At 38.7% G+C, this 19,449-nt stretch overlaps 2 protein-coding genes across 2 annotated transcripts; one reads left to right on the top strand and one right to left on the bottom strand.

Moving 5' to 3' along the window:
- Positions 1-2,893: 2,893 nt before the first annotated feature.
- On the top strand, positions 2,894-17,974 carry BPHL (biphenyl hydrolase like). Its single transcript, XM_026841722.1, has 6 exons — positions 2,894-3,097; positions 5,670-5,836; positions 9,871-10,024; positions 12,309-12,440; positions 15,042-15,165; positions 17,552-17,974. Exons 1-6 carry the CDS (start codon positions 2,938-2,940, stop codon positions 17,637-17,639), a joined length of 825 nt encoding a protein of 274 aa, XP_026697523.1. The 5' UTR covers positions 2,894-2,937; the 3' UTR covers positions 17,640-17,974.
- Positions 17,918-19,443, bottom strand: LOC113476300 (tubulin beta-2 chain). The gene is made up of 2 exons (XM_026841721.1): positions 19,407-19,443; positions 17,918-19,194 (listed from the first exon to the last, which is right to left on the bottom strand). Exon 2 carries the CDS (start codon positions 19,031-19,033, stop codon positions 18,134-18,136), a length of 900 nt encoding a protein of 299 aa, XP_026697522.1. The 5' UTR covers positions 19,034-19,194; positions 19,407-19,443; the 3' UTR covers positions 17,918-18,133.
- Between the last annotated feature and the right edge of the window lie 6 nt (positions 19,444-19,449).

The raw sequence follows: 19,449 nt of genomic DNA, 5'->3' as shown, positions 1-19,449 counted from the left end.
CTCCTACGGGTAAAATCCACAGCCGCTTCCTCGTCCCCTTCCCCGGCTCCCGCGCCGCCCCCTCCGCCCGGGGTTGCGGAAGGTGACCTTCGACAGGCCCGAGGGGGTGTCACCGGGGCGGAGGGTGGTGGTGAAGGTGTTTTAGCAGAGGGTGTGCACTGTATTTGGGAGGGTGACAAGGGGGGGGCGGCGGTAGTACCCTGAGGTGCCCGCTTCTGCGGTTAGGCGGGAGGTTCGTCGGGCCTGGGAGGGAAGAGCCCTTTCCTTAGGTGCCTCCCAACGCTGCAAGGAGCTGCACCTCCCTCTGCGAGTCCATTTTGCTGAAAGACCTGCTCCCCTGCCACTTGCGGATAAGCCGTTTCCTGGAGGTTGCAAAGAGAACGCCTATATGTAATGTATATAACACTGCTTATTCTGCAAATCCCGTTAAGGAAAACAGATGTAATACCATAGTTTTGCCCCCGCCCAGATAAAGACTAGGTCGTATATTAGCACAGCTGGAACAGAAAGGTAGTTCCCAGATGAAGCTGCGCTCCTACAGAGTTAAGAGGTGAGGTCCAGCCTCAAGCAAGGCGCAGTACAAGACCTTCCTATTCTGCATCTGTGCTGTCTTGGTAAGCACAGGCAGTACACCCAAAGAGCTATAAACATTAACATTCACTAATGCAGTTACAAAGCAGTGGGCCGTTTTGTTTTGATATAATTTCTAATTATGTCAATCAACGGGAAATGCAGTCTTCATGAAAACTTGACAGAAGTGAAGTCATCATGCTGATAAGCGCACTGGAGTGATTTCGGTCTCAAAGAAACTTGGTGTGAGGAAGACCAAATCTGTCTTAGGGATAGCCACTTCCAGTACAGTTTCTCTGTGCATAAAAAAACCCAACTCGTTTGTTCTTAGTCCAGAAAGTATTGAAGATACTCTCTTTGTGAAACTGCTGGATTCCATTGGACTTTACACTGAGGTGCAATCCAAGAATAGGAAAGCACCACAAACTCTGCAAAATTCTCAGGATTAATTATTAACATCACAGGCCTAAGAACTGTGTAAAAAAACCTTGCATCTGAATCAGGAAAGAATAATATACATCCCTTGTCTATTAAAACTACATGTTGTTAAACTATTTTAAAAAAGGTGACAAGATGGTGATAATTTCTGTTCTGTTAGGAACTGGAAATGTTTTTGGCAATTATTAATCAGAAGAAAAAAAATAGTTCTGTAAAATTTAATAAGAGCAAGGTGCTCATTTGCTATGGTGAGAACGACGATAAAATAACCTGTTGAAATGAAAAGATAAACCAAAAGATGGTATATAAAAAACCAAAACAAAACAAAACCCAAAGCCCATTTTCTTTTATAAATAGAAAAAAAGCAAAAATGAGATACTCAAAAAGGGAATGAGAAGGCCTTCTAAATGCTACATTCAGAATTCAAGTTGTGTATAGCCACCTTGGGTGTGATACACGGATTTAAAGGAGATTTAACATTACAGTCAAACTAATCACTTGAATAACAATTGCATAACGATTCAGCGAAACTCACTGAAGTTATAATGACACAATGGCAAGAATACAGTTCAAAGAAATGCGGATCTGCATTTGCATTCCGGTTCTCAAATTAGATCTGTACAGGTAGAAGGAGCTGATCCCCTTCTGCATAGTCACAATTTATATTTAGGCATGTGGCATAATTGGTTATGTAGACCAAGGCGATATGTGGCTTTGTGTTGAACAGGTTCTGTGGTTTAACTGCTGCTTATGTATTGGGAACCTGAGTTTTCAAGCTATTGTTCATTTTCCTTATGAGAAAGGTTTAAATTTATGGGATTTTTTTTACCTTTAATCCACCATTTAAAACTCTATATGGGTGGGACTGCTTACATGTTGGAAGTAGTTCAGAATTTATATTTTAAAACTGAATTTTTAATAAGTTGCACAGTGTATATCATGGAATACAGATTGTTATGTATAAGATTGGAAAACAGTGTTTCTGTATGCATGTGAAATTCACACTGATTGAATGCATAGGGCAAGAATATCTAAATCTAGATAAACTGAGGAGTGCAAGGAACGAGAGTCAACATTTAGACAATCAAATTTGTAATCATATTACTACCTTTAACTAAAATGAGTTAGGTTGTTGAAAAGATGTCTTGCAACCATTAGGGTACAAATTTGCTTGGCAGAACAGATGTAATGGTTTATATTGTTAAGAAGATATCTTCAACCTGTGTTACTTCTGTTTTCTCACTTGGTGTTTGTATGTAGACGTAGTATCTCATGTTACCTGTTTGCATTTACGCATTATGTGTTGCTTTGTACTGAAGGTTAATGCAAGGGTGTAAGGGCCAGGGTTGAGAGGTGGCCTATGCAGTCGGTTTCTGTGATACTTCTCCAGTAGGTGGGTTTTTCTGGTCATGTGGTATTTTCCAGTTAAGCATTATCTCCTGCTGAGATTATACTGACATATATTATTATCATACTCTTCTTCTCCACACTCATCTCAGTACAAGGTGGTTTTTGTTGTAGACCCTTTGGTTCATGAGAAGCCCTAACAATAGATTGTGGTTTCTTTGGCAGATGAGTGACTCAGTTTAGTAATAAGATGAACACCAGCCATTTCAAAAGTTATGATGTGACAGAATGAGGTTTCTGCTCTCTAATGTATGTATTTCGATATGTTTTCTGTAGCCATGTAAAGCTGCTTTTATATTTCCCTTGTTGCAGAGCAGACTTTTTTTTCTCCTCTTTAACTAAAGTAATTTAACTACTTTTGTGAAACCTAAGTAATAATGGCCACAACTGAATCGTTCTCTACTCCTGACAAGTTTTTTTATTTAGTCTTTTGTGCATCCATGAAAGGCAAGTGACCCATTTAAATCTCACTGTATTGTCATTAATATCTTCATCCTATCTTCCTTGAATGACCATGTAGTTATGAGAATTAACTGTCTGAATGTTTTCCTTTTTCTTTCCCCTTTCCCCATCCCTAGTACTTCAATAACATCTGCCAAAATCCACGTGAATGGAGTCCACCTGCATTATCAGCAGACAGGAGAAGGAAGCCATGCAGTCCTCCTGCTTCCCGGAATGCTAGGTCTGGAGATTTTGTCTTATCTTTGTAGAGCAACCACCTCTTTTGCCATCCCCTCTCAAGCCAGAATGCACATAAGTATTTTGTAATATGTTCCACACCTGATTATGGAGATTTGTCATTAAAAAAATCGCTACACATACAACAGATAGGAAAAGACAGTTATTTCAAGCCGTTAACAGGTTTTAAAGATTTCATTTATCTCACCAGACACCTTTTATACAATGTCTCAATGGGTGTAATATTCATGTGCACTTTTGGATTTAACTGTGCAAGGGGGGTGCCCAGCACAGGTGGCAAATAGCTACCTACATGGGGTGCAAAATAACACAGGGGGCAAAAAATCAGGTCAGCTATATTTGTTACAGAGACTGAATTATGCATTCCTTTTTAGAAAGTAGGTGCATTCCAATTGAATTAATAAGCATAATGCAGCACTTGCAGTTTAATATCATAGCGAAAATGGCACAGTTGAGACTTGCTTTTTGCTTAAAAATGTATTTTTATGTTTTGGTTATTCAGGACAACATAATTAGGATTCTCAATGGCTTTTAGAGAGCAGAACAACAGGTTCTGCTAGCTAAGTGGTATCTGTCCATCGAGACCACTTTTGTTAACCTTTTAAAATTAACACAGGCTTTTTTTTTTTCCTGGGTTCTTGCAGTTCTGAAGAACCAATCAGACTTACTAGCAGTTCATGGCAGGCTGTCAGTCGGACCATTACTGTGCTCAGAGTTGGGCTCATGCTTAATAATTGCTGGATCAACACGATAGAATGCAAAGGACTGAAGAGCAGGAAACATTTGTTCTTCTTGGCAGCAATATTTTTCAAGTCTTTGTGAAGTGGTTCTTTCTTTCAAAGAATTCTCAAGGGGAGGGTGGAAAAAAGTTAATGCTAGGGTGCTTTATTAGTCATATGTTTTAACCTATTCATTTTAAACAGTTTTTTAAACCAGTAATCCTATTGCCAATGCTAACTTTAAATAGAAATAATGCATTTCTTCAGTTGTGATGATATTATTATTAGGCATACATTGTTATTGTTCAGTTACCATTATTACAAACCGTAATAGTTAGGCTTAGTATTTTAATAATGGCAAAATTTATTATTTAATATTTTGGGGCAACATGTGGGGGTGATCTTTACATTCTGACCATCACATACTTCTTCCCTTTGTACCAACAGTGGTTTTAATATTGTTTTATACTACCTACAGTATTAACAGACTAATAAATGTGTTGTGGCAACAAGGTAAGTGCTTTTAGGTCAACAGAATTAATCTGTCTCTTAACTATTTGTAAACTACATTAAAACAAAGTGATGTTTCTCCTTCTAACTAGAAAAATACTAAGAAAACCAAGAAAAACGATTCAGATATGTTCTCAGCCTTGTGTGTTTTTAAATTACAAAAAATATAGTATAACAAGCATGTGCATGATAGTGCAGAGGTTCATACAAAGCCTCTGTAAGAATATGTGATTAGTATTAATCAGGTTGCATTGGTATTTTTCAAACAACCTGGTATTTTGCTTCTGACACTATCTATTAATTGATGTTGCAAGAGATCATGCCAAGCTGCAGTCAGCTCATCCTAGTGTACTATATACAGCCTCTTTTATCATTTAGGCCAGTTGATAGTTTAGGAGAAGGTATTTGAGAACATATTTCAAGTCAGCAAACCAAAATCTTAAAGCTCTTAAACAGCTTTTTTAATGTAACAACAGATAGCAAATTTGATATTTGATTTACATCATTTGAATCTATTAGATCTAAAGAGGTTTTAAACAAGTAGCACATGATACTGTTACCACATGATCATAATGGAAATAAAGAGTAAATTGCAATCTTACCTTCCTGCTAATGTTCATATAGTTTATAATTCAATAGATTGAAATAATTAATGTTTAAAATTTTGTGATCCTTGAGGGTCTGAGCCATCAATAAAAGAAATCATTCTGCATCAGAAAAATTGTTGTATTTGACTTACTGTGGTAACACACATATTAGAACAATCAAAAGTTAGAGTTTAGTGCTTTTCTGGCACCACTGTCTCCTCAGGCAATAAAGTATTTAAAACTCAGCTTTAAGCACCAATATTCTCACAGAAATGTTTTATCAGATAAGAACAACTGTCTTGCACAGTGCTTTTCACCTACAAATTTGTAGCTAGAGTCATTATATTCCTCCTCTTTCAATTTCACTTGTGCTGTCCAGATAAATACCAATGACCGTGCTAGTGCTTTAAATCTGTTAAAGGCAAATCCCTACCCACACAACTCAGTTTAAGACTCTTTATTAAATCATCTGTGCAGACCACAGTTTCTGGTAGGCTTACATCCCTACCAGAAATGCTTTGCTCTGTGTGTATTGCAGATAGTTCTGAAGATTTTTATGGTAGTATGTCCTGTCTGAGAGTTGCAATTGTTAGTTACAATTACAGATGAAGTGTACTTCAGTTGGTGGACAATCTCTTTTTTAGAATTAAGGTACAAGTTGCCCCAGGTTTCCATTTAGAGTATGTGTACTATGTGTTTATTATGGTGGTTATTGTAATTGAAAATGATGATGTTTCAGGGAGTGGTCAAACTGATTTTGGACCACAGCTTAAGTCTATGAATAAGCAACTTTTCACAATTGTTGCTTGGGATCCTCGGGGATATGGACAGTCCATTCCTCCATCACGAGACTTTCCTCCAGATTTCTTTGAGAGGGATGCAAAAGATGCTGTGGATCTTATGCAGGTAACTCTATTCTGAGATGATTATTATTTTTTTATATATATTTTTTTTTTTTTTTTTTTTTTTTGTCTATCTAAAAGCTGTTTTCCTAAACTCTTGAGAAGGAAGAGTACTGTTAAGAAGGTTGTTTCCAGCAGACAATGAGTTATGCAAAAGAGCATACAAATGAAGGCTTAAAACTGAGCAGTTGCACAGTATTCTGGAAAATATTTTCTTATTCCATCTCTTCTGCAATATACCTAGAGATTCAGCAGTGGGAATTAATTATAAAGCAATATGTTTTTATTCCAAGACCCTGCCCTAAGAGGTTTGCAGCCAAGAACCATGTAAGTTTAGGTAAAGTATGTGTAAAAACCAAAGTCTATGCTAAGTGGTTTAACTGAAGGGATTACAGTAGTGAAAGGCTCTTAGAAAATTTTCTAGCTATTAGAATCTTGGCATTTTGTCTTAAGCAGCCTATTTAAAAAACATTTGACTCTAAAAGTTAACTTGACACTTTGCATTTTGCAGCATATTACTGAAATAAATTTTGTGGGAAGTCAAAAAGTTCCTGGAATCATACCAGATCTTAATAACTAATACAACTATTGTGATTATAAAATAACAGCTTTAGGTCATATTCTTTATTTCTCTGTCTTACAGAATTTTTTTTTTTTCTAATCTGTTTTTATGTGTTCCTCTTTTATTCTGTCCTATAAGTGCTAGCACTATTTTCTGGTTTAGTTTTAACTAATATTTTGGCTTTGTTACATTAAGCTATAGACTCTCTTTGACCATGTTAAGAAAGTTGGCAGAACATTAAAATTCCAAAAATATGAGACAAGATTCAGACAGTAAGTCCAACTGTATTTCTGTAATCGGCACTAACCTTGCAGAAACCCATCTAAAACTGCAAATGCAGCCTTCCTGGAATATTCTGCATAGCGAAACAAAATAAATCTGACAGCAGAATCAGGATTAAGACACTGTTTTGCCCTCTAACCATAAAAGCAATCCCTCTGCACTGTAAATCACCGATTTCTTCTGCTATGCTAACAAAGAAAAAGATGCTGCCATGGATCGGTGACAAATTTTCAGTTTCAATGGTTGTAGCCCACTTTCCTGCCTCTGTTCAAATACTAATAAACGCAAAATAGAAGACAGAGCTGCGCCCATGTAGCTTCCAGTCAAACAGGGCAGCAGCCTACCAACCTCGAAAGCTGCCTAAACAAATGAGACATAACATCCTGGGGTTTATTGTAGATGTTTATTGATACAAGCATATAATAGCAAACTATTAAAATCTCCCCAAGCATGGATAACTTGCTTCTATTTTAGCATAACAAAGAAGTTATAGTACAGATCCCAAGGAATCATCACAACTGGGATTTCCAGAACAAAAGTGTCATAACTCCTGCAGAGGGCTTTATCATGATGTATGTTTTACATACATCACCTGGCCTACACACAGCCAAAAAACCCCATCTGTGTAAGTGAGTTTTCAGAACCTTTATTCTAGGGTCCCTCATATTCTGGTATCTCTGCTGGAGCTGTGAGTGCTGCAAGACTTCTGTGAAATAGCAAAAGCTGAAATTCTGCTGAGTATTTAGCACCTTGATCTAGATGACTGCTCTCTATCACCGTATGTGTTCTGTGAGGGAGTTTGCTTGAAATAAAATTAGTATAATGCAAATAAGTCCACTTTGCTGCACTCAATCCCAATGTCTAACACTAGCAAAGGCCAATAGCCTTAAAACATTCATTATGGAAATAATTAGTGTTGGTATTTAAGAGGTTCTTACTTTTTAGAGCTACTGTCCTAGTGAAAGGATGAGGTTGGTCTTCTCCAAGTTATTGTAGATCAGCTGCAACCCTTACTTGTGATATACTCCCTGTGATCCAGTGAAAGTGTACAATGCAGAGTGCTGTTCTATTGCAACTCACAGTTCTAAGTTACTTCTGTCACAGCATATGTGATCATTTGGTTGCATTTCACATAGGCCTGGACAGAGGATGTGATTTCAAAAGAGATTTTGTTTACTTACAGGGTGAAGCTAGGACAAAATTACCCACAAAATTCAGCTGTGCAGCCAGCTATCAGGTTATTGCCAGCATTAGGTAGAGGCCAGTAGTGTAAGTAGTTCAAGATTAAAGCAAGGAAACACATGTACCATGTCCAACACATCTATTACATCACATTGTTTTGTGTAAGGCTGCAACAGATAAATTAAATTCCTCCTGCTGGAAAGGCATCCTGACACAACCCAAGGAATGCATCGAGATAAGGGCTAGTAAACAAGAGAAATACTGGAGGCAAATAGATCTCAGTTGAAGCACTGGCAAATAGCTTGGCACAAAGAGCAGAAATTTTAATCAGCTATTCCATCCATCAGCCAAGTTTCAGATCCAGAATTTGCTATTGGTGGTAGGGGAACAGCAGCATCAAAAATAAAAACTTAAAGCTTTACAACCATTACTGCCAACTCCTGAAACTTGCCAAGACACTAGTAACCCTTCAGCAGCACCATACTGAAATCTAGTCACAGATAACTATTTCAGCAGGCCAGAGCCAACTTTATGAGCTGCTAAAATTCAAGGTTCTCTTTTCTTACTGTCAGCTCTTACTTTAAATGTTCTTTTCTTTCCCCTACATTATTTCTTTTCTGTTGAGTAATTATAGCTCAGCAGAGTGAGTTCTAATGTTGGACAACATTACACTAAGCCTAATACCAAAGAAGAAGACAAAACCAGAAAAGCCTTGCAGTGAAAGAAATTTGCTAAGTATTGAGTTGACTGATAAAGTTATGTCTCACTTGAGCATCAAGTTTACAAGCAGACTAGAAAATGCTTTTTCTCTAAAACTGTTTCCCTCATTGCCTGCATTTTCACTTTCTTCTGTCCAAAGAAGGCAGGCCTGGACTTCCAACAACAAAACACCAAGCACCAAAACAACTCATTCAACTAACTTGCTCTTTTTCCTCCAAGAGTATATCTAAATCACATCTAAAAGGCTGTAATTTCTGGAAAACAAAACAACACTACACCAGCACCAGCCACCCCCCCTACCCCCCCAAGCCAAAACAATTAAAAAAACAACTAACTTTGAAAGCTATTATGTTTGTCAGCAAAAAAGTTCACAAACTGAGACTTCTGCATGCAAAACTGCTAATACTGCTTAACCATTAAATATTGTCCCTCTATAACTTTCAGAATCATTTGCCTCCGAGTGCCTTTACCTTCCCCACTGAATGTCACACACACAAAATCTTCTCTCCTGTCCCTGCCAATACCCTCTACTACAAATTGGAGTATTTGAGGAAACGAGTTTCAAATTCTAGTGGAAAGCAATGTACAAGTCAGAAAGAATTAAGGTCTTAGTTGTCAATTTTTTTGCCCTGAGCCTTCCTTTTTGAGAAGGAGGAGTTTTATTATGTTTTGAATTGCAGTTCACCATGAAATGACATTTAAAGTGTACACTTAAAAGGTTCAGAAAACAGGAATAGGCACTAAAATTTGATACACTTGTAGCAAATGCTTTAAGCATATTTTGTTTGTTACTAAGCAGATTTTTTTGTTTGTTTGTTTAGATCAGCTAGCATCAGTAAAATAGAACACTGGGTTCCATTTTTCAAGTCTTAAACTTCTCTTAAATTCATCTTGATCTTGGATTACCTGCCATCCCACACTGTGATAGGTCTTTGCCAACTTTGTACTAAGAGAATTTGCAGATTGTTGCCACTATCAGACTCTCTGAAAAGGTCTTTGCTCTTTGTTGTAAATAAACATTTAATTTCAAGAGGGCTTTTTTAAATGCAGCAAGAATTTAATATGGATGCTGCCTGTTTTATTAAATAGATATAGAAAAATTGAAGGGCAGGTATAATTTATTATTTTCTAAATATTTGAATCTTCAGTATTTTTACATATAGCAGGAAAGTTAACTATAGTTCAACTATATAGTGTTGTGTCTAAAACTGTACTGTTAGTTTTCAAGAAATATTTGATATTGCTTGTAAAACCAGATGATGATTAGCATATAACTTTCTTGCAAAATCAAGGCACTGAAATTTAAGAAGTTCTCTTTGCTGGGGTGGAGTGATGGTGGAATTACAGCACTCATTGCAGCCGCAAAGTATCCAACTCTTATCCACAAGTTGGTTGTCTGGGGAGCAAACACCAGCGTTACTCAAGAGGATGTGAGAATTTATAATGGTATGTACAAGCTGAATATTGTATCCTAAAAGAATTATTTTCATTTCTTCTTGACCTAAGGATCTTTGTCACGTAACAGTTGAAACAGAGTTGAGAACACAACAAACCTAAAGAAATAAGACGGAAAATTTAACAAGTTGCTGAATATAAGGATAAATTAAAATCATAGTGAGAAGCTCCCTAACAATTACTCCAAGGGCAATATAATGGAATTTTTCAAAAGTCCTTACCAACAGCTACTAAAAAACATTAGCTGTAATAGCTTATCAGTAGTTTTCAGAAAGTACAATTTTTGTTGCTGTAACAGGTTCCTAAAAATAAATTGAAAATACTACTACTGATCCCTGGCTTGATTTCCTTTCTCACATCTTGCACAATCTTTAGACAAGGTCCACAGAAAATCACTGGGCTAGCATGTAACAGGTTTTGCCTCTAGGGCCTATAAAATACATAGCAGTAAGAAAACAAGCTCATAACTTACCATTTGTGTTCAGGAAGTAAATGAATCATTCAAGTAAATGTCCCAGGATACATTTCTAATTTGCATTCCTTTAGAGTTAATTATTGTGGTTACAAAACCTTTGCAAAGTAAAGAAATGTGGAACTTCTGATCCCTATACCACTCACATGAAATAGAATCTGGCCATTTATCACTTTAAAGCAAAATAGCAAAACCTGTTAGTGAACCCATAAAAAGACCTTATTTCCTTTTGAAATTAAAAGAGTTAACCATGCAGGCTCTCAACAAATGTAAACCAGTATAACTTCATTTAAGTGATTGGAGTTTGATTTATACCAGCTGTGAAATCTGCCTTGCTTCAGCTAAATTACAAGTGTATGTATTGCACATGTGTACTTACCTCACCTATACTAAAGCAGTTTCATTGGTAGTAGTATGGTTTTTAGTTCAGTAAGCAAAATGCTTTTTAGCTCTGTAAAAGTACTGCTTTATTTCTTTACATGCTATGTCAGTATCAGCCAAGAGGCTAAAATGTAAAAAAAAAAAAAAAAAGTGGTCTTAGTTGAAACAGAGAACCCACAGCAATGCTGATCTTTGGCCTCTTTGTGGACTGGTGCTTTCAACATTCCTCTCTGGATGATGGAACTCAGAGAGTAGCAGCACAAGCCTTCTGCAAATGGCCCATCAGTGCATCTCGGCTGCAGTGGAGGGTTTGGTAGGAGAGAAAGGTGTTTATTTGGTATCCATGCCCTTTCAACATTGACTTCCCCCGCCTTTTTAAATTAAGGCCAGCTGCAAGGATAAAACAGTAGATTCTATCAGGGAAACAGCTGTTCAGTAACTGCTACCCTGGGGTGAGCCAACTCCTTTCCAATCAGATGCTGTTACAAAACTTTCAGTCACTGCTACCTTGCTCGTTTGGCTGGACAGGTTCTGTTTGTTAATTAACACCTTACTTCTTTCTTCCCTTAAATCCCATTTGAAACCGATTAAAACCTTTGATAGAGGCATATATTGCTGTTTGATGATTCAGTATTTTTCAGGTTCTCTACTATGCCAACATTGTTTTGGCCTTTATTGATACAAAGCTGTACAGCTGAATTGTAGCTTAGTGAAAGTCACCCTTGTGGATATCTGGTTTGTGAGCAGTCCTGAAAATTTTTGGGGAAAAAAAAAAAAAAAAAAAAAGGTAGATCTGATAAATAAATAACTAGAATGTCAGATTATTTGTACAGCTTTAGCCAGCCTGCCATGAGTCACAGGACTCTTCTAAGTAGATTTGCTTCTTTTTCTGTAAGACTATGGCAAATGTACCGTGATGTCAGCCTGCTGGAATGCCTTAGTAAGAGCTTCCTTCCTCTGAATACTAGTAGGAGCCATGGAAGAACTACCATCCATGAGCCAAAGCAAAAGGCTAAAGGATATAATAAAGAATTGCCAGCTTTGGCACACTGTTATAGAACAAGCCCTTTTTTTATACACAAGGTACCTCCTTGAGCTCCTCTTCTGAGAGCCCTCCAAAAAGAAACATCAGAAGTTTTAGGACTGAGTCCTTTGATTATTTTTTTTTCCTGTTGTTTCTTGTGACCGTAATAACAAGACAGTCTTCTGCAACTCAGAAAGATCCCAGCATAAATCATAAAACTACCTTTTTTTATATCATTTCTGTACTATGAATTATTTAAAACCATTCAGTGCAGTTTCAAGTTTGAAATATACAGCTGCAGTTTGGTTTGAAAACTTACTCATATTAGGTGTTGACAATACTGGGTTATATCTTGTTGCTGGAAAGGATTTAACATATTTCAATGTTATTTTATGTAGGCATCCGAGATGTTTCAAAATGGAGTGAAAAGGTCAAGAAACCACTGGAAGATATGTATGGACATAAGTACTTTGCAAGAACCTGTGAGGCTTGGGTAGATGGAATATCTCGCTTTGCTGAAAAATCAGGTGGTAAGGTTTTTACAATGTTAAACTGAAGCAATTACAGTAGCAGACAATTCTGGATAGAAATCTAACAGTACTCCTAGCAGTCAGTAAAGGAAAGACTCTGCCTATGGCATTAAAAGCTGGGTCTGACTCACACTCATGAATAAAGCAATTACTTTGTAGATGGTTCACATAACCAGCAAGGTACAGGAGGAAAACACATTTATGGGAAGTATTAGCTGATGAGTTTCTCCTCTTGTTCCACCACAAAACTACATTATTAAATCGTTGCTTTTGTGCAGACCGAACAGGAGGGATTCTGCTCAAGCTTTTTTCTCCTCTCCTCTCTCTGTGCTGAAGGATTTCCTCTTGGTGACACTATTAAGATATCTCAGAAGTGAGGTGTGTTCGTTCCAGTTTCTACAGACAGGAGTGGAAACACTATTTCAAACCGTGTAGCATATGAGTTAAAAAAGAAGGAAGTTCACATTCTGAGAACTCAGAATTAGCAAAATAGATTTAAAAAACTCTAATGACACTGCTTAGGTGTTTAAAAAATCCAAAAAGAGTAGTTAAACTAGACAGTATAACTATTAAATGTTTATCTCTGAATATTTCTGCAATTACTCTACATAGACTTTTGCAGTCAATGATATCATGAATAATAACCTGCAGTTCTGTTTGAATTCAGAGGAAAATAGCTTTTAATTTGCCTAAATCAGAAATACATAATACATAAGCGGTCTGTAATTCTCTTATATACATATTCCTGTAGCTCTCATAATGAGAGACAGGAGGTGACATATGTTAACTGGCAGCAGGTAGTACAAGGAGAAAATTCCTTCATTTCATATTTTTTCCATAAAGTTTAGCACAGGATCAGCAAGATGGTACTAGAATTTCTCCCAGTAGAGTGATGTAACAAATTATGATCCGACTTTATTTTACCCTTTCTAAAGTGTATCTCCTTAAAACTAGTTTATTCTTAACTTCAAAGACCAGGCTGGTGAAACTCTAGCTGTGACATCTTTTTGCTGCCTGCTTACATCTCAGACACTGAGATGGAGTGACTGTGAAAAAGCAGCCACCTGGAGACATGTAGCAAGGAGCTGAATTACCTAAGTACTGTAACTAAGTCAGATATTGGGAGAAGCCTAATATTTGCTAAAAAAGATGAGCAGCAGATTTTTTCCAGGCCTAGCTTGGAGAGGGCAACTTAGACTACAAGCAGGCCTCCTTGGAATTAAAGTTAAGACACAGTACACAAAAAGAGCAGACGTGGAAAATATGAGAAAAGAGGTTGATGGAACTCATCAGAGATAAAAGGAGGACAGCAAAGCCTTTGTTTGTCAAAAACTCATCTCAAGCTTTTTTTAATAAAAAGATTATTTGCCCCAAATGGGACAGTTTTAATGTAAAATGCTGTAAGAAACGAACTTTTAGAAGATTACAACACTTAATGAAACTAAGTTGCATAAAGCTGCAAAATTCAAGATTCCTCTTGCTGTTCTGTGGTTTTGGAGTAAATATAATCTAGAGGCCATAGTACAGAACAGTTTTAGGACTGGAAACTAGGAAATAATAGTTTGACTGCCAACTATGTCCTTAGGTAAATAACCTCAATTTATTACTTGTTCAGCAAAACAGTCAACATCGGTGCAGGTGTTTGAAGACTAAGGGTGAAATGTTCTAAATGAAAATATTTGACCATCAGAACTGTGAACGAAGACTACATAAATAACCAAACAATTAAAAAAAACTCTGTGAAACAGCATATGACTTTAGAACTAAGGAAAGTGTGTGTATATGAGCATTAACTGTACAGCTGTTGGTAGCTGCAAGGAGACAACTACAGATAGGAAAAAGTTAGCTCAAGGATAAATGGAACATAAAACTTGTCAAGTATGTTTTGGCCAAATACTCTCTTGCGAGAGCATGGGGAGTTAGGCAAAGAGTTTGGAAAGTTTGTTACTAATGGATGAGGAAAAAAGAAAGGGGGGGGGAAATATAAAAGTCTTCAAGGAAATGCATTAAATTTACTTTTAGTGAGATTAAAGACTAGTAAATATAAATTATTCTTGAGGTTCTGTAAGATGAATGGGCAGGGAGAATATTTGAATAATTTTAGTCCAATTCGTATTAAATGGTTATTCGTTGCAGACGGCAAAGGGTCTAGAAGGTAGAAGAGGCATGAGTACAACCTAAAGTAACTTGTTAATAAAAGTAGCAAATCTTGTAACCTGACAACTGGTGTAACAAAATGTAGCATTAACATGAAGGACATAAGACTCTAAGGCTGAAAAGAACAAAGTCAGGGAAGAGATGCATGTATTTACTTTGAACAGTCACAGAGAGCCTGAGGAAAATGTGCGACAGAATACTTCATTTGCTCTATCTGTTTGTGCCAGTATCCATTAATGAAGCAAATTTCAGTGAAGTAACATTTTGGAGAAAGAAATGTTAATTATAGTCCTGATTACATAGTTCTGTAGATTAATCGCACACTATCCCCAAGGAGAGGCATCGGCTAGAACCCAGTGGAGTTCACAGTCCTTTACAGAAGCAGTTTCGGTCTTTTATACTATTTTAAAACAAAGTGTGACCTTCATTTATTTTTCTCCCTAGGTAATATCTGCCAAGAGTTGCTGCCAGATATTAAATGTCCCACTTTTATAATTCATGGTGAAAAAGACCCTTTGGTTCCACAAGCTCATGCAGAATACATTCATAAGCACATCAAGGACTCTCGGTAAGTTATATGATAGAGTATTTATAAACCTTTGTTGAAGAAATGAGGCAGTTCAAACCCACAGTGTAAAAAAAAAATAAATATTTAGACAAGTCATCTCAGACACAGACAGAGAGCTATTCTAAACTTCCCTAGCAGGTTACAATGCAAACAGTGTAACTGGATCTTTCTTGTGATATAAAAATTATGATACCATAAGAAGCTCCTCCCTAAAGTCCTCCAAGAGTAACCAGTTAAGATCCTTTTCCTCTTTCCACTTCACGCAGAGCCACTCCCTGCGTGAAGGGAGAAATTAGGTAAGAGACCTAATTTCTGTCCCACTCAGCAGAGCAGTGAACTTAGATGCTATGAATGGAAAGAATCCCAGTTACTAGAGAGAAGCACGGGATACTAATGTTTGCTTTACCTTGTTGATCTAAACACCATCTCAAAGATTTTGTTTTTCCAACTGTCCCATGCATTTTCATTGAAGAAAAGCAGAATGAGAAAAGTACAACTGTGCTCAGAGATATTACTTTATAAACAAGAAAAATCTCAGTGCACCATCTGCTTCATTTGAAAATTCCAGAAATGCTTCCTATAAAAAGCTGGGATTTCATCAGCTGAATTTTCTTCATAGATTCTCACACACAAATACAGGAGTTCTATTACTACTTAATAACAGACTGTGATGATTAACACTGGAGAAAAGAATTAGGACAGCAAAACACATTTTTATGAATGCAGAGTGTAGGGAACTGTTTCACTGATGTAATCTCTAGTGAAAAATTGAGTGATATATTTATCTCAAAGTCAGCCTCACTATTCATAGAAATACATTATACCATAGGAAAGATGAGACCTTCCTAACAATTACATGCAAATGTTTTATTCCATGTCTGCTAGTTAGTTACTCCCACATGCCCTGCTCAGAACACCTATCATCCTGTTAGTTTTCACTGAGCTCTGAAATGCTTCAGATGCTGACTAAGGCAAGTTATCACCAAAACTAGACAAGGATCTGATAGCTTCTTTTTGGAAGACAAGCCAAGGAGGAAACAGCATTAGAAGTTGCTATCCAATAAAACGTAAAGTGATTTTTTGCATGTCCCCATGCTGAAGTGTTCTCCTGTATGAGTATTTATCAGAAAAGAAATCAGACTAATGCTGTTCTCAGAAATTAATATTTAGGTTCATGGTCCCCTTCTTCCCTTGGCACACTGGAGATGACATGTTCCATTGCAAAGCCAAAGGAAAACCTTCAATTTAACATATTTTCAGTAACACATGCTTCTACCATCAGCTTTTCTTTACTAATAGATAAAAATCAAGGCAAGTAGAAAAAGCTTTTGCTTATTGCAGTGCAGATACATTGCTTGTTTCATGGTAAAAGAGCATGCCATCATTCTGTATTTGCACAGTATGGCTGGACTTATGTAGCATTACAATGGTTTAACAGCAGTAGCTAATACCATACATAGATGTACAAACCCATAGCACTATGTGCTGCTTGGTCTTTGTAGAAAAACTTAAAATTCAGACAGAATAGCTAGAAGAGCTGGGTATGTTCACATGCTATTGTTCTTTTCCCCAAGACAAAACAGCACTTGTTACCCACCAAAAGAAAGATACCCCTTGCTGTAATGGGGCTTAGATGACATGAAGGCAACATAGCAAAGGATCAGTCAGGATGGTTTTAGCTCTGTTGAAATTGCATGTTGAAACTGTATGTGGTAGGATAAAGTGATTTAAAGAATTTCCCACCCCTATACAAAGAAAAGAAGTCCAAAAAAAAATGGCAAGTAGCATTTTAGGCTTGTCATACTCATATCAGTATTACAAAGATTAACCTACCTAAGCTTGTTATAGCTGAAGAAGTCCTGACTTCCCTTTTTACTTTAATGCATGAATGAATGGTGCTAGCTTTGGATTGCCTTTTTGCAAAAAGATTGGACAAACACTAAGTAAGATTGGGTGGCAACAAGAAACCTGTGTTTCTGTAGTGATCTCTTCAATGTGTTCACTGCCCAGCACACCACTGTTATCCAAAAGAGTCAAAGAGCTCAGGTACTTCACACCTACCTTTCAAAGATGGTATCCTGCTCACCTAAGTTTTGGAATCTTATCTTCTTTGCAGACCACCAAAAAGGTTCCTAGAAACTGGGTCTAGGACACAAAAACTTGATTTAAGCTTATCCTCTCCAGAATGGGGCAAATAGCATGCTTGTTGCTTCAACTGTTGCTGTGGTTCAGAACATGAACCACATAGATAAGAATAGTACTTAAAACAGGAGTTCCTTAGATCTGTGCTTGGGTAACCAAGAGCAAGGAAAAGGCAACAAATATTTTAGTTACTTATGCTCACAGAATATAATGTATATTCAGTGTTTGATTTTTCTCTTTTAAGGTTGCTTCTGATGCCAGAAGGAAAGCATAATCTACACCTGCGTTTTGCAGATGACTTCAACAGACAAGTGGAAGATTTCCTACGCTAACTGAAACTGTAAAACACGTTAGAGGCGTTTGTCTTTAACTTGTTTAGGAATTTCTAGTTGGCTTTCCATTTTCATTCAAGTTACAGATAGGTTTGAATCCTGTAAGAAAAAACAGGAAAGATACTGGCATGAGAACCATACATTTTGAGAACATAAGCCTCAGTGAAGCAGAGCACACCACTGTCCTGCAAGGTTTCTTTTAAGTTACTTCTTGCCACATAGACCAAATTAGCTGTTCTGTGTCCAATAAAGGTGTTAAAAAAAGACAGAAAACATGATCTAGAATACATGCCTTTATGTGCTCTTAACATTGAAGGTCAAAAACATTGTAATAACTGGGATTCAGAACTGTTACATTGAGAGATCTGTCAAAGTTACAAGTGCTGAGAGGATAATTGGGTACACAGTTTCTAGAGAACATGCTTCACCACCACTATCAGAAGTCATTCAGTACACATGCCTGCTTTACAAAAGTTCCTTTGATACCAGGGGACTTAAGCCTCATCCTCCTCTCCTTCCTCTTCAAACTCCCCCTGCTCGTCAGCAGTGGCATCCTGGTATTGCTGGTATTCGGAGACCAGGTCATTCATGTTGCTCTCTGCCTCCGTGAACTCCATTTCATCCATGCCCTCGCCGGTGTACCAGTGCAAGAAAGCCTTGCGCCGGAACATGGCCGTGAACTGCTCCGAGATCCTCTTGAAGAGCTCCTGAATAGCCGTGCTGTTGCCAATGAAGGTGGCGGACATCTTGAGGCCGCGCGGGGGGATGTCGCAGACGGCCGTCTTCACGTTGTTGGGGATCCACTCGACAAAGTAGCTGCTGTTCTTGTTCTGCACGTTGAGCATCTGCTCGTCCACCTCCTTCATGGACATGCGGCCCCGGAAGATGGCGGCCACCGTCAGGTAGCGACCGTGGCGGGGGTCGCAGGCGGCCATCATGTTCTTGGAGTCGAACATCTGCTGCGTCAGCTCGGGCACCGTCAGGGCGCGGTACTGCTGGCTGCCGCGGCTGGTGAGGGGGGCGAAGCCCGGCATGAAGAAGTGCAGCCGGGGGAAAGGCACCATGTTGACCGCCAGCTTGCGCAGGTCGGCGTTCAGCTGGCCGGGGAAGCGAAGGCAGGTGGTCACGCCGCTCATGGTGGCCGACACCAGGTGGTTGAGGTCCCCGTACGTGGGAGTGGTCAGCTTCAGGGTGCGGAAGCAAATGTCATACAGGGCCTCGTTGTCAATGCAGTAGGTCTCGTCCGTGTTCTCCACCAGCTGGTGCACAGAGAGGGTGGCATTGTAGGGCTCCACCACCGTGTCCGACACCTTGGGGGAGGGCATGACGCTGAAGGTGTTCATGATGCGGTCGGGGTACTCCTCCCGGATCTTGCTGATGAGGAGGGTGCCCATCCCGGAGCCCGTGCCGCCGCCCAGCGAGTGGGTCAGCTGGAAGCCCTGCAGGCAGTCACAGCTCTCCGACTCCTTCCTCACCACATCCAGGACAGAGTCCACCAGCTCGGCACCTTCCGTGTAGTGCCCCTTGGCCCAGTTGTTGCCAGCCCCGCTCTGACCTAGAGGGCGGACCAGAGGCAAGGTGCCACATTAGTGCCCTGCAGAGGAACCGAGCATCCCACTTCCCCCGCCCCATGGGCTGCACCCCTCGCTTCCACCCCCGCTGTCCTCTGGGTGTTTAGGTCCCCCAGGGTCCCTCACATGATCCCTCTGCACCTTTTCTGTGCTGGGAGCTCCCACTCTGGGACTCCTCCCTCCCACGCTCACTCACCAAAGACAAAGTTGTCGGGCCGGAAGATCTGTCCAAAGGGGCC

The sequence above is a fragment of the Athene cunicularia genome (genome assembly GCF_003259725.1).
Source record: "Athene cunicularia isolate RWA chromosome 2 unlocalized genomic scaffold, athCun1 chr2_part1, whole genome shotgun sequence".
In the NCBI taxonomy this organism is placed as follows: Eukaryota; Metazoa; Chordata; class Aves; order Strigiformes; family Strigidae; genus Athene; species Athene cunicularia.
Note: the sequence above shows the minus strand (reverse complement) of the source record. Positions and strands in the feature narration are given on the sequence as shown.

Excerpts from the sequence above, each read along its gene's own strand:
- BPHL (XM_026841722.1), top strand. The coding sequence starts at position 2,938 with ATGAGAATTAACTGTCTGAATGTTTTCCTTTTTCTTTCCCCTTTCCCC. Across the intron at positions 12,441-15,041 it reads CTTTGCTGAAAAATCAGGTG|GTAATATCTGCCAAGAGTTG; the intron begins GTAAGGTTTTTA and ends TTTTCTCCCTAG. Across the intron at positions 15,166-17,551 it reads AAGCACATCAAGGACTCTCG|GTTGCTTCTGATGCCAGAAG; the intron begins GTAAGTTATATG and ends TTCTCTTTTAAG.
- LOC113476300 (XM_026841721.1), bottom strand. The coding sequence starts at position 19,033 with ATGGGCACCCTCCTCATCAGCAAGATCCGGGAGGAGTACCCCGACCGC.